This window comes from Trichomonas vaginalis, chromosome IV, assembly GCF_026262505.1.
Source record: "Trichomonas vaginalis G3 chromosome IV, whole genome shotgun sequence".
In the NCBI taxonomy this organism is placed as follows: Eukaryota; Parabasalia; order Trichomonadida; family Trichomonadidae; genus Trichomonas; species Trichomonas vaginalis.
The window spans coordinates 27,138,383-27,153,135 of NC_067206.1; the positions used below are offsets into that span (position 1 = coordinate 27,138,383).

At 29.0% G+C, this 14,753-nt stretch overlaps 4 pseudogenes across 4 annotated transcripts, besides 8 other annotated features; all 4 read right to left on the reverse strand.

Moving 5' to 3' along the window:
• Positions 1–1,002: part of a mobile genetic element that runs on past the window's edge.
• A 4,074-nt stretch (positions 1,003–5,076) lies between these two features.
• TVAGG3_0176600 lies at positions 5,077–5,931 on the reverse strand (annotated as a pseudogene). The gene has a single exon. A coding segment is annotated over exon 1 (855 nt).
• Positions 5,932–6,234: 303 nt separating this feature from the next.
• On the reverse strand, positions 6,235–7,052 carry TVAGG3_0176610 (annotated as a pseudogene). The gene has a single exon. A coding segment is annotated over exon 1 (818 nt).
• A 58-nt stretch (positions 7,053–7,110) lies between these two features.
• Positions 7,111–8,058, reverse strand: TVAGG3_0176620 (annotated as a pseudogene). Its single transcript has one exon. A coding segment is annotated over exon 1 (948 nt).
• A 2,480-nt stretch (positions 8,059–10,538) lies between these two features.
• Positions 10,539–10,576: a terminal%2Cinverted (terminal inverted repeat of MuDR-5_TvMULE4 transposon ID:TVAGG3_0176630).
• Positions 10,539–10,669: a mobile genetic element.
• Positions 10,669–10,696: a terminal%2Cinverted (terminal inverted repeat of Mariner transposon ID:TVAGG3_0176640).
• Positions 10,669–11,968: a mobile genetic element.
• Positions 10,749–11,872, reverse strand: TVAGG3_0176650 (annotated as a pseudogene). The gene has a single exon. A coding segment is annotated over exon 1 (1,124 nt).
• Positions 11,941–11,968: a terminal%2Cinverted (terminal inverted repeat of Mariner transposon ID:TVAGG3_0176640).
• Positions 11,967–12,794: a mobile genetic element.
• Positions 12,758–12,794: a terminal%2Cinverted (terminal inverted repeat of MuDR-5/MuDR-7_TvMULE4 transposon ID:TVAGG3_0176660).
• Positions 12,795–14,753: the final 1,959 nt, after the last annotated feature.

The following is a 14,753-nucleotide window of genomic DNA, read 5'->3' on the forward strand; positions in this document are numbered from 1 at the left end:
AATGTGAAAGGAAACAAAGAAAAATAGATGGTAAACAAACATGGTATTATGTTTTGAAAGAAGAAATGAAAGGATTATATAAACAAATTGAACCAAACGATAATGAGGAATCATTTACTGACGATGAAATACCTGTAAATGAAGCTTTATAAAGTGTGATTTGAATTTATTTTTACATTAATCCTGCTGTGATGTTGTCAAAATGTCATGTTGTCTCATTTTTTCAGAAAAGTTAAATTACCTGGTGACCTGGTGACCCGGTGACCCCTTCAGTTCTTCAAAAATAATTAATTATTGAATAACCCATGATGTTGTCAAAATGTCATGTTGTCTCATTTTTTCAGAAAAGTTAAATTACCTGGTGACCTGGTGACCTGGTGACCCTTCAGTTCTTCAAAAATAATTAATTATTGAATAACCCATGATGTTGTCAAAATGTCATGTTGTCTCATTTTTTCAGAAAAGTTAAATTACCTGGTGACCTGGTGACCTGGTGACCCCTTCAGTTCTTCAAAAATAATTAATTATTGAATAACCATGATGTTGTCAAAATGTCATGTTGTCTCATTTTTTCAGAAAAGTTAAATTACCTGGTGACCTGGTGACCCGGTGACCCCTTCAGTTCTTCAAAAATAATTAATTATTGAATAACCCATGATGTTGTCAAAATGTCATGTTGTCTCATTTTTTCAGAAAAGTTAAATTACCTGGTGACCTGGTGACCTGGTGACCCCTTCAGTTCTTCAAAAATAATTAATTATTGAATAACCCATGATGTTGTCAAAATGTCATGTTGTCTCATTTTTTCAGAAAAGTTAAATTACCTGGTGACCTGGTGACCCGGTGACCCTTCAGTTCTTCAAAAATAATTAATTATTGAATAACCCATGATGTTGTCAAAATGTCATGTTGTCTCATTTTTTCAGAAAAGTTAAATTACCTGGTGACCTGGTGACCTGGTGACCCTTCAGTTCTTCAAAAATAATTAATTATTGAATAACCCATGATGTTGTCAAAATGTCATGTTGTCTCATTTTTTCAGAAAAGTTAAATTACCTGGTGACCTGGTGACCTGGTGACCCCTTCAGTTCTTCAAAAATAATTAATTATTGAATAACCCATGATGTTGTCAAAATGTCATGTTGTCTCATTTTTTCAGAAAAGTTAAATTACCTGGTGACCTGGTGACCCGGTGACCCCTTCAGTTCTTCAAAAATAATTAATTATTGAATAACCCATGATGTTGTCAAAATGTCATGTTGTCTCATTTTTTCAGAAAAGTTAAATTACCTGGTGACCTGGTGACCCGGTGACCCCTTCAGTTCTTCAAAAATAATTAATTATTGAATAACCCATGATGTTGTCAAAATGTCATGTTGTCTCATTTTTTCAGAAAAGTTAAATTACCTGGTGACCTGGTGACCCGGTGACCCCTTCAGTTCTTCAAAAATAATTAATTATTGAATAACCCATGATGTTGTCAAAATGTCATGTTGTCTCATTTTTTCAGAAAAGTTAAATTACCTGGTGACCTGGTGACCTGGTGACCCCTTCAGTTCTTCAAAAATAATTAATTATTGAATAACCCATGATGTTGTCAAAATGTCATGTTGTCTCATTTTTTCAGAAAAGTTAAATTACCTGGTGACCTGGTGACCCGGTGACCCTTCAGTTCTTCAAAAATAATTAATTATTGAATAACCCATGATGTTGTCAAAATGTCATGTTGTCTCATTTTTTCAGAAAAGTTAAATTACCTGGTGACCTGGTGACCTGGTGACCCCTTCAGTTCTTCAAAAATAATTAATTATTGAATAACCCATGATGTTGTCAAAATGTCATGTTGTCTCATTTTTTCAGAAAAGTTAAATTACCTGGTGACCTGGTGACCTGGTGACCCCTTCAGTTCTTCAAAAATAATTAATTATTGAATAACCCATGATGTTGTCAAAATGTCATGTTGTCTCATTTTTTCAGAAAAGTTAAATTACCTGGTGACCTGGTGACCCGGTGACCCCTTCAGTTCTTCAAAAATAATTAATTATTGAATAACCCATGATGTTGTCAAAATGTCATGTTGTCTCATTTTTTCAGAAAAGTTAAATTACCTGGTGACCTGGTGACCTGGTGACCCCTTCAGTTCTTCAAAAATAATTAATTATTGAATAACCCATGATGTTGTCAAAATGTCATGTTGTCTCATTTTTTCAGAAAAGTTAAATTACCTGGTGACCTGGTGACCCGGTGACCCCAGTTCAGTTCTTCAAAAAATAATTAATTATTGAATAACCGCATGATGTTGTCAAAATGTCATGTTGTCCTCATTTTTTCAGAAAAGTTAAATTACCTGGTGACCTGGTGACCCGGTGACCCTTCAGTTCTTCAAAAATAATTAATTATTGAATAACCCATGATGTTGTCAAAATGTCATGTTGTCTCATTTTTTCAGAAAAGTTAAATTACCTGGTGACCTGGTGACCCGGTGACCCCTTCAGTTCTTCAAAATAATTAATTATTGAATAACCCATGATGTTTCAAAATGTCATGTTGTCTCAAACTTTAGAACGGCATAATTTAAATTTTTATTTTATCATAAATGAATACCACCACAAACAGCTCAAAATTTACCACGAATCATAACAAGGGAGGAAATGATAAAAATGATGGCAAGAACATGTTAAAAATAATACAAACCACTAAAATTGAGAAAATGTGGTTATGCAGTAATGATGGAAAAGAGATGTTGTCGAAGAGAATAAAAATTAAATTTGGATTGAGTTTAAAAATTCATCTTTTAAATTCATCTCTTCCAAATTTATTTATTCTATTAAATTCTTTTATTTTTGCTTCACTCAGTTTAAGGATTGAACGGTAAGTTTCTAATTTTTCGATTATTTCTTTATCGTTTTCAACCCCACCGCATTGTGGCTTCTTTTGTAATAGCATATTTTTGATTTAATTTTGTTTAGTTTCTTTTTATATATCGTCTGGACTCTTGGCTGCTTCGTTGCCACTCATTTCTTACGAAATAAAAAAATTAAATATTATTAAATATAATGGAGTAATAAAATAAATCGGAATTTCTATTAATTTATTGTCAACTCAACTAATGCATTGCCGTTAATATATCTAACAAATTCAGCTATTGTGTCAAATCTTCGTCTTCTTTTTGTCATTGATTTATCAGTTTTTCCATAATCGAGATGAATTAAAACTTTATTTCCTTGTTTAAAATTCATGAGCCCCGAATTAATTTGTTCACGTTTAACATCATTTAACTTTTCCATTTGCTTTCTAATATATTCCCATTCTTTTGAAATATCATTTTTCATTTCCACTGGTTTCATGTTTATAGTTCTATGCCATGTATTATTATAATAATATAAACTGCTGTATGATGGAGTCATGATTTCCATCCCAGTATATCTGACCGTTAACCCTAACGCATCTCTAAGAGTTCTCATTACCGCATCAACATTTTTATTATGAAACGTATATGGAGAGGATGAAAAGTAAAATTAATTTGTGGGAAATAATGAGCCATAGCTGCCTGAAATCCTTTATCACCATCACCCCTGATATTATCTACTCTTTCATGATCTAGTAAGTATTGAATAGCTCTTCTTGTTTCCTGTTCTGTTTTCCCTTTCACCGGAATGCAATATAAATATCTAGTGTTAATGTTAATGGCAAATAAATAAGTAACGTTTCCTTTTGAATATTCCAGATGATCAATTTCGTATGAATATGGATATGGAGCAAATGAAGGTCGACTAAATTTTTCCTTTAACGGTTGAATTTTTGGTCAATTGGTTTTTTAATATCTTGAAATCCTTTTTAAAATCTTTTTGCTTCTTTAATGTTTGAAATGGATATAATAAAGTGAATGATGAAGGATTAACTGAAGGAGGAGGCGGTACTGTCGTTGGAGGTTTTGGTGTTGTAAGTGGTTTAATTTTATCTGCTTTGATTTTGGATTTCATTCCTCCTTTCATTAATTCTGGATGTATTCTATTCATTTGTTTTAAATATGCTGTATATAAAGGTTTGATATACTTTCCCACTTCGAGTTTATGTTGAAGGATGAATTCCAAAAGTTGATCTTCATTTAAAAGTCGGGCTGAGTGTGGTTTAACTAATGAATCATAAATTAAAGCTTGTGCTTCATTTATGGTCTGAATGACCTGGGCGTTTTGCACCTTTGTTTTTTGCGGCTCGGGATTATATAATTTATATAATCCATCAATATCTTCTTCTGTTAATACTTTATTTTTGAAATCTTTCAATTGTTTAAGTTTGATTTAGTTTTTCCCTTTAATATTCATTATTTTTAATTTTGTCTTTAATTTTAGAAATTATTTTATCATGATATTTCAAATTTTCATTTTTATAATATGGATAATAATATTCCATATCATCACCCGTTATATTGTTATCATATTTTTGGAGATATGCTTTTAAATCATAATAATTAAGAAATTTTTGATTAAGTACTAAATCAGCAATTAAATTTTTTAAATGTACGTTATCCATTTATATAAAAATAAAATCAATGTTTTAAGGGTGCCCACCTCTTTGATCAAGAATCAAAACCATCATTAACGGTTCCTTTTGTCTCTTCTGTGGTATTTTATTAAATAAATGGCATACAACATCCATTTTCACAACATACAGCCTTAGTGTGTGCTCCTGTTAATGCAGTCTTACCGATTGTTAAGCGAGTCATAGACCCGTTTTTAAGTTGTAAATTAATATTCTGACCATCAAATATCACTTTATCATTTATTATATCCAAATAATTTTTAGGTGTTAATTGTTTATTTTGTCGTAAACTAACACCTTTCATTTTTTGTGCAATCTTTTTAAAATCACTTCCATCAATTGAACCATTGAATGATGTATAACACTTAGGACATAAAGCAACCATGTTATTGTTGTTTCTCAATTGCTAAACCCAATAACTTCTTCTCATGTGCTTTTTCTTCAGCTTTATTCTTTAATTTAGGTTTAAATTTCTCATCAAAACAGAAGAAATCAAATGGTGCGAATTTGAAAATATTTTTATCATAAAATTGTTTATCGGTAACAATTGCTTGAAATGCTTGAGTGTTAGGAAGATTTGGATCACCAGCGATTGCCCAATAAGATGAATCAGTATCACCTTCAATGAAATGAAAACGATTAACATTCATGCATTTATACATAAAATCATAAATGAAAACCAAATACCAGTATTTAGCATTATCTAAAGTGAAGAATGCCTCTTGTAAACATGTATCACATCTATAAAATCTATCTTTAAGCATCACTTGATATGTATCTTCACCTATTTCTCTTATGTTTTTAAACTTATTTGACATACATGCAACGCGTGACTTCTGTGCATTCATTATTTTAGTCTTTGTGTAATTTTGTGTATTCATTGCATCGTAACCATATGATCCATTAAGTGAAATCTTGCAAAATAAACTTTTTCCTTTATTTCCTTCTAATTCAGCCTTTTGTCTTTCGTTCATGAATTTGTTCGCAAATTCATTAAAACAAGTGTTTTTCGTAAATGTTAAAATTGATTGAATATCATCGATGATAAAATGAAATCTGTCTATTAGATACCAAAGATAATAAGAAGAAAATGGTTGATATTGGTTGTGTGTTGATGCTAACTGAGTTAATTTTCTCTGTTTCTGGTCAACTGGTAGATTGTTTGATTTCATGTAATTATACATAAAACTGCCAATTGTTTTTCATCTGTGATAATATCTAAGTTTCTTATTATCGGTAAAAAGTTTATGTAATCATTAATGTATTTTTCATCAATGTGACCCTTTACTTCAGCCACGAATAAAGTATTTTTCTTTCTAATAATTCCCAGTGCTTTTGCTTCTTTGTTGCTGTATCACAAATGATAACACCATTCAATCTTCCCGGCATATACATTTTATGGTCAGTATATTGAATGAAATCATGAGGATTAGATGAAAATGATGAAGGATATAATGAATTAAAGTCAACTCCAACGAAATGAGTCATAATGTTGGTGGTGTCCTCATTTGATACAGTTTTAGTTTCTGGATTATATGAAAGTTTATTAATGTGCGTGATTCCTTTAAGATTAACACGATGTTGAACATTTGATAGACCACCAGTAATTTCCATTACGGAGAATGTATAGCTTCAACGAATCTAAGTCATTGGTAAATTATTTTTTTAATGCATAATTTCTTAAATTGATTCTTAAACGTTGAACATCTTCATCTTTATTTGATTTTACGACATTGCAATAACAACACATTAACTGACAATTTTCTTTGGTATGTGGTTTTTCATTATCGATTCTATCCAATGTTGGTTTATTTGCATATGTAAACGCTTTACCACACATTTTGCATTTAGATGAAAGGATTAAATCATGATAGTATTGATAGTCATCCATTGAAACATTGTTTTTAGTATCCCTTTCTGCTTTTTCATCTTGTTTCTTATATGATTCAATTTTATATTTCCAATACTTTTTTGTTAATTCAAAACTTGATTCCACATTTTCTTCTTCTGGATATGTTTCATTAGGATTAAAGTCTTTATATGCTAAAGCGTAACGAATCATTGAAGCATTCGATGATAAAGAAAGATTATGAAGCATATCAATTTTATAAACAAATGTTTCTTCGATAATTTTATCAATTGGGTCAATCATAATTTCAACGTCTTTATTGCAATAATGAATAAAATATTCTAATCTATTCTTAAAATTTTTAGCATCATTGAGATATATTTGATAATCTGAATCGGATATTGTTTCTTGTGTTAATGCTGAATAAAATGAATCTTTCGTGAATGGTTCCTCTTTATATAATTCTTCTTCGTAATTTCCCATGTGATGAATTGATAAGGGAAAAAGGATTTAACACGTGATTTATTGTTTCCGAAATCTTGAGTGAATTGGTCTAATGTCCCACCCGCTATATAATTTCTGATGTCAATAATCTCAATTCATATGGAACGTTTGTTTTCTTTACAATGACTTGCTTAAATTGAGAAGAAGAACCCAGCATTGATTTTATTTTCCATTTTGCAGTGTTTAAATCACGAAGAATTAAATTTAAATCAAACTTTCCCGAATTAAACCAATGATATTCACTTTATTAAATTCTTCATCTAGAAGTTCTTTAAATGCTTCCTTCTGTTTTCATTTAATGTTTGCGACTTCAATAATTCTCATATTGTTCAATATTTGATTTAGCAACTAATGAACAGGTTGAAAATAAAAACTCAATCCAATCAGAAATAAAAGAATCACTCGAAGTTAAGCAAAAATTCCTCGTATATGTTATCGTTTAATTTAACCGTTGATGATACCATGAATGGTTTTAAGTAAGCGTCAAAGTTGCACACTCAGAAAGTTGTAATTCTTCTTTAGTCTCTAATGTTTCGAAGTCAAAAGTAATATAATATCTTGTCGGTTGATAATATTCCTGCAAATTATGAGCTAATAACCACTGATATATCTTCTGTTTGTAATATGTGGTGCATATGGTTCTGTGTCTTTTGCAATTGAACGTCTGAATTAATCTTCATTATTTTCTTTACATTTCTCACAATGCTTTAAAAATCTTCTTTGTTTTTCCTTTCTGGATCATCACGGATAGAATATACTTCTTCTTTGCAAAAGGGCAAACTTTATATCCCGTGAGTCTTCAACGTCTGTTTTCTGTCAGCGTGAAGTTTCCACATGGACTCTGTGTTAATAAAATATTTACTGTTTCAAATTCTGGATCTATCATTATTGATTCCACTAATGGAAAGTCTACCTTATTTATGTCCACGTCTTCTGGTTGAGGATCACAATAATAGAAATCAATATTAACGTTTAACATTCTTGCTAACCTCTCACTTCTGATGAAATGTCAAATCCTTCATATGCATCTATGGCTTCATTTAAATAGCTTCTACGAGTTTAGGATTAACACTATCAGGAATGTTATAGAAGTGTTTAAATAACCTTCTACCTTCTGCTCTAATTTGATTATCATTCATTTTAGCTGTTCCATTTTTGTTCATTTATGTAAGAATAAAAATTAAAAATAAATAAAATAAAGTTTATTCTTTAAAGTCCAGGGCTAAAGTCCATAAAATGAATTAAGACACATAAATTTTATCATCCGCGACGTGACGAATACATTTTAATTTACTCAAGAATGCGTTACCCTGATACATTAAATCTAATTCCTGTCTTATTTAATTTCACAACTTTGAAAAGGAATGTATGAATAGCTATAAAATGATGAGATGATGTTTTATGGGTTGCTTCATTTTTTCTGAAATAAATGAATAAATATAATGCTTATAAGTTTTCATATCTTTTATGTTCTTAATAACGAATGTATAGACCTTTCCACTTCGTCTTCCTTCGGTGCTGTTCTTTCATATGAAACATTATTGGTATCTTCAATAATGAAACCACAATCACATAAAATTTTATGGTTCCAATTGTTTCTTTGATATTTTATCTAACAAATCAAAAACTTTATCAACACCTGTACATTTATTTAAATAATAATTTGTGTAAATATCATGGTCTTCTTTCTTAATTGTTATTTGTTGCATATGTTACATTTTTCAGTGCTTTTTTTGAATTTTTCAGAATCAAGAGGAGGTGAAAGTAATATACATGGATAATCTCCATCGTCAATAAACTGAAGCTTATGTTTACGAATAAATTTTGTGCCTTCTTCTGAAAGTGTTTCGTCAATATCACCATCTAATAAATTTTTAGTAGATTCCAAAAAGTAATTTTTATATCTTTCCTCATGTGATTTTTGAACTTCTGATTCTGAAGCTGGGATATTCATTAAACCCTCTACTTCATTTTCAGCATTTCTCAATTCACTAATTCTTTCATCTATTTCATTTCTTAATTGTTCCAATTTCTCAATCTCATCGTTATAATATTCATCTTGTTTAATTTTTTCTTCAAAATATTCAGGAGGTGTTTCAAGGCTCTCTGAGCCCAGGTCCTCTGGACCATAAAGAGGAATATTCTCCTGTTTTTCAACTTTTTTGGGATATAAATATCTCATTATAGCCTTTTTAGTAATTGGTCCGTTATATTTAAATTCATTCAACAATCTGGAAAACTCTTTCACATTCTGCATATATGTTGGATAAGAACCGTCTCCAAAATTTTCTAAAATATTTTCTAATTCTGAATTAGTGAACTTTAAAGATTTCAATGAATTAGTTGTTATACTCATTTATCATTAAATAAAAAATAAATTATTCAAAAATGTAAGACATGAATTTTTAAAGTTTATTTTATTCATGAAAATAATTATTTCTAATTTCTTTTACTCTCTCGTACATACTAGATTTGAAGAATTCAGAACATTTCCCATAATCTCCTAAATGTTTTCTTATCCCTAACGTGTGCCAGTTATTATATGAAACTGAATAAACTTTATCTTTATCTTTACACCTTTCATCACTTCCAATATATTTATATCTCAGTTTTGATTTAGCATTTTCATATTCATTAACGTTTAATAATTCACAGTCTTCCTTTTTAAATTGATGTTTAAGATATTCAGGATTTAATACTCTACGTTTATATGCTCCTAACTTAGTTCTAAAGGTTTTTCTACAAAATTTAGGAATTCCATCCTCTTTAATGTCATCAATGATTTCCATTTCATTATTTTCAATTTCTTCTTCTCGTTTATGAGGTCTTTGATTATGACTCCATTGATTCCATGAAATTAAATATTCTTTATCATTATATTTATACCTCATTAGCTTATTTTGGCTTTCATATTCATTTAATAATTCACAATCTTCATTTTTAAATTGAAGTTTAACCCATTCAGGATTTAAACAATGTTTAATTAATCGCGGAATATCTGACATCATCTATATATAACTTCTTTTATAAAAGATAAAAAATAAATTATTTTAAAATTAATGTTAATTTTTTAATGTGTTTATAAATAAATATATTTTAATGCATCGTCTATATATAGATGTAACAAAAAAAGTCACACAACCCATCATACCCTACTACTCCAGAATATTTTAATACAGATTTTTAAAACAGTGATTATATGATTCGTTTGTTCAATATTTCCACTACTCATTATTAAAAGTTTAGCGCAATGAAGCACCAAGCCACCATTCCTATTTTGTTATAATTATCCCTTTATTCGATCATTAAAGAGTCATATAATGCTCATTTTGTTACAATATATGTGTTTGTCATTGTGAGAGTAATTTACCAGGAAAAGATCACTTGTAAAATCTGAAATTCAGATTTACGATCACGTTTTTAATTTTGTTATTCCATTTTCCATCTAAATTCTAAGATATCTTATTACCAATGTAAAAATCAGAATCGCTTTCATCTTTGCATTCTGAATAATTAATATCGTGAAAATGCTATATAGTTTTATAAGAATATAATATATTACCAATATTATATCCGTATCATCGTTATAAATTCAAAATCTCAGTTGAATTTGCTTTGATTGCAATATTAAGAGGGCATTCATGAGAAAGGGACAGACTAGCCCATTGTCACTTTTTAATTTAGCAAATGAACGCTTATGGAGTGGAGTTTTTGGGTAAATCTGATTTGCTTATAAATGAAATAAAATCAAAAGAAACCATATTGGCATTATATAGGGTGTCCAAAGGTGTGTTTAGCACAAACCTGAATACTGCGAATAGAAATAAACAAGTTACATATATATAAAGTTTATTTAAATATAATCACCATTGGATTCAATCACGCGTTCGCAGCGATCGATCCAGGCTTGAAAGACACGCTTTAAATCATCATGAGAAAATTGCTCAAATTGCTCTCTTACAAAATTTTCAAGATCATCTGGACTCGCGAATTCGCGTCCTTCAGCTCTCTTTTTTAGCGTGCCGAATAAATAAAAGTCAGAGGGTGCAATATCAGGTGAATAAATTGGGTTTGGAACAACTTTGACATTGTTTTCCAACAAGTAATTCATTACCTTATGACTTTTGTGAACTCTTGAATTATCAAAATGAATTGCAAACTTTTGTTTTTGTTGTTTGGATTTCTCAAACTCATCAGAATTGATAATTTGAGTAAGAACATTGTCAATTAGATACTGAGCATTCATCGTATTAGGTTTTTGAAGAATATCAATTGCGATGATGCCATTCACGCCCCAAAAAACGACAACATCATCATTGTGTGTCAATTTTTTTCTTCGGGAATGTTTGCGGATTTTCATCCTTCGGGATCCACATGATTTTGGCTTCTGTTGCATATTGAAACCAAGACTCATCCCTGTTACTAAAAAGCGAAACTTCTTGGATTGATACGCACCCAATATAGAGAGGAGCTCTTTCGAAGATTGGACTCTAGATTTTTTTTGAACTGAATTAAGGTTGTGCGGAACCCAACGTGTATACGCTAGTTTGTAGTTCAAATAATTGTGCAGATAATAACTGACTGTTGTACGTGGTATCTTTGTCATCTCCTCTATCCTTCTGAGTGATGCTCTTGGTCTTCATCTAGCGCTTGAAGAATTGCTTTGATTTTTCTTTGATCCGGCGATTTTTTGTCAATTTTTATGATGGGCGCCTTTTTGTTCATGAAGTGATACATCCTAACATGATATGTTACAGTGGAATAGCTAGGAGCATCTATACCGAAGCATTTTACCAATGTCTCGTAGATTTTTTTACAGTCTTTGCATTTTTTTGCAAGAGCGAGGATGTTTTCTTTATGATTCATTAAAAAAATGAAAAAAATCCCGCCAAAATTTCCCGCGAAACCGCCTCTTGTCTCAAAATTCATTTTATATCCCGGCATGGCGCCAAAATACAACTTACTCATCATATACATATATTCATATTTTTTATTATATATTTATAATCAGCATATATCTCCTTTAATAGTCTCATATAGAGCGCTGTGCTAAACGCACCTTTGGACACCCTATATTATGCAAAAATAAATGATCTTACTTAGTACTTTTAAAGTTAATTTCAGAAAAAATTTGACACAATGGTATCCGGCACATACAAGTGGTGTACAACCAAAATATAAGTTAGTTTAAACATATATTGCTATATCTCATGATCTTACTTAGTACTTTTAAAGTTAATTTCAGAAAAAATTTGACACAATGGTATCCGGCACATACAAGTGGTGTACAACCAAAATATAAGTTAGTTTAAACATATATTGCTATATCTCATGATCTTACTTAGTACTTTTAAAGTTAATTTCAGAAAAAATTTGACACAATGGTATCCGGCACATACAAATGGTGTACAACCAAATCTTCGACTCGATGAACTTGTCATCGAGTTATATTCCAGTGTTGTTCCTTCATTCCTGATTAAGTTGCAAATTAAAGGTCTGGATTCAGAGAGAAGTGTTAAAGTTATCAAAAAAGTCACAAGAGATTTCGAAGAAATGACACAATTTTAAAAAGTCGAATGCATCAGTATGCTTGAAGCTGTTCAGAAAGATCTGAAAAATGATACACTTGATCCCAACATTGTTTACTCAACATTAAAAATATTATTGCAAAGAAAACATTTGATTTAATAAACATTTAATTTATTATAATTAATTTTTTATTACAGTATAGTAAAAAATGCTATAAATAAATTATTATATTTTATTAAAATGTGACTTTTAATAGTAAGTGAATAAAATAAATCAGGAATTGGGAAAGAAATAAGGTTAATTAAAAATAATGAAAATTACAAGTTTAAGGTTAATGAAAAGTGACAATGGGCGAGTTTGTCCCCCACTCGGGCATTCATTAATATCAAGAGAATTTCATAAAACAATGATTGATATGAAATAAATAAAAATTCCATAATTCAATGATAAATATGAAAAGGAAAAGAATTTTGCAAAACAATGATTGACATGAAAAGAAAAAGTATTTCATAAAACGATGATTGATATGAAAAGAAAAAGTATTTCATAAAACGATGATTGATATGAAAAGAAAAAGTATTTCATAAAACGATGATTGATATGAAAAGAAAAAGTATTTCATAAAACGATGATTGATATGAAAAGAAATAGAATTGTATGAATAGAAAAATAATTGTCTAAAGTTATGAAAGACATGGAAAGAAAAAGATTTGTCTAAAATGATGATAAACATGGAAAGAAAAGGAATTGTCTAAAGCAATAATAAATATGAAAAGAAAGATAATGCCATAAAACAATAATCAATTTGAAAAGAAAAAGAATTCCAAAAAGCAATGAAAAATATGAAAAGAAAAAGAATTGCATAAGAAAAAGACAAACATGAAAGGATGGATTATGTAATAAAACAATGATTGATATGAGAAGTGAATGAATTGTTTAAAAAAATGATAAATATAAAAGATAAGAGAATGTGATAAATTTATAAAAAATATGAAAAGAAAGACAATGTGATAAAACTATAGAAAATATGAAAAGATAAAGAATTGTTTTAAACAATGAAAGACATGAAAAGAAAAAGAACTACATAAAACAATGATAAATATGAAAAGAAAAAGAATTTCATAAAACAATGAGAAATATTAAGAGAAAGAGAATTGTATAAAATGCTATTAAATATGAAAAGATAGAGAATGTTATAAAACAATGATAAATATGAAAATAAAGAGAATAAGTTTCATGTTAACATCAGCACCTTTCTCAACTAAGATATGGACAATCTCAATTGAATTTGCTTTGATTGCAAAAGTAAGAGGGCATTCATTAAAATCAAGAGAATTTCATAAAGCAATGACTGATATGGAATGAATAAAAATTTCATAACTCTATAATAAATATGAAAAGAAATAGAATGTCATAAAGCAATGATAAATGTGAAAAGAAAAAGAATTTTATAAAGCATTAATAAATATGAAAAAATAAGAGAATATCATAAAAATATGATAAATGTAAAAAGATATATTATGGTATTAAATAATGATAAACATGGAAATAAAAAGAATTTTATAAAAATATGATAAGCATGGAAAGAAAGAGAATTGATTAAAACAATGATAAATATGAAAAGATAGAAAATAGCATCAAACAATGATGAATATAAAAAGAAAGATAATACTGTAAAACAATAAAAGATATGAGAGAGATGATAAACTTGAATAGAAAAAGAAGAACATTAATCAATGAGAAATATGAAAGAAAAACGAATTGTATTAAACAATGATAGATATGAAAAGAAAGAAGATTCTATAATCCAATGACAAATATGAAAAGAAAAATAATTCCATAATCCAATGATAAATATGAAATGAAAGATAATATTCTAAATTAAAGATAGATATGAAAAAGAAGAGAATTGTTTGAAACAATGATGTATATGAAAAATAAGAGAATTTGGTAATTCAATGATAAATATGAAAGGATAGAAAATATTATAAATCAATGATTAATATGAAAGGAAAAAGAATGAATATCATGTTAACATCAGCACCATGTTCAACTAAGAATCTGACAGTTTCTGCGGAATTTGCTTTAATTGCACGGGAAAACGGGGATTCATTAATAGCGAGATAATTTCATAAAACAATTATAGATATGAAAAGAAAAAGAATGTAATAAAGCAATGCTGAATATAAAAAGTAAAAGATAAATATGAATAGATAAGTAATGTAATAAAATAATGATAGAGATGAAAAGAAAGAAGATTTCATAAAATAATAATTAAAATGAAAGATAAGATAATGTCATAAAACAATGATAGACATGAAAGGAAAGA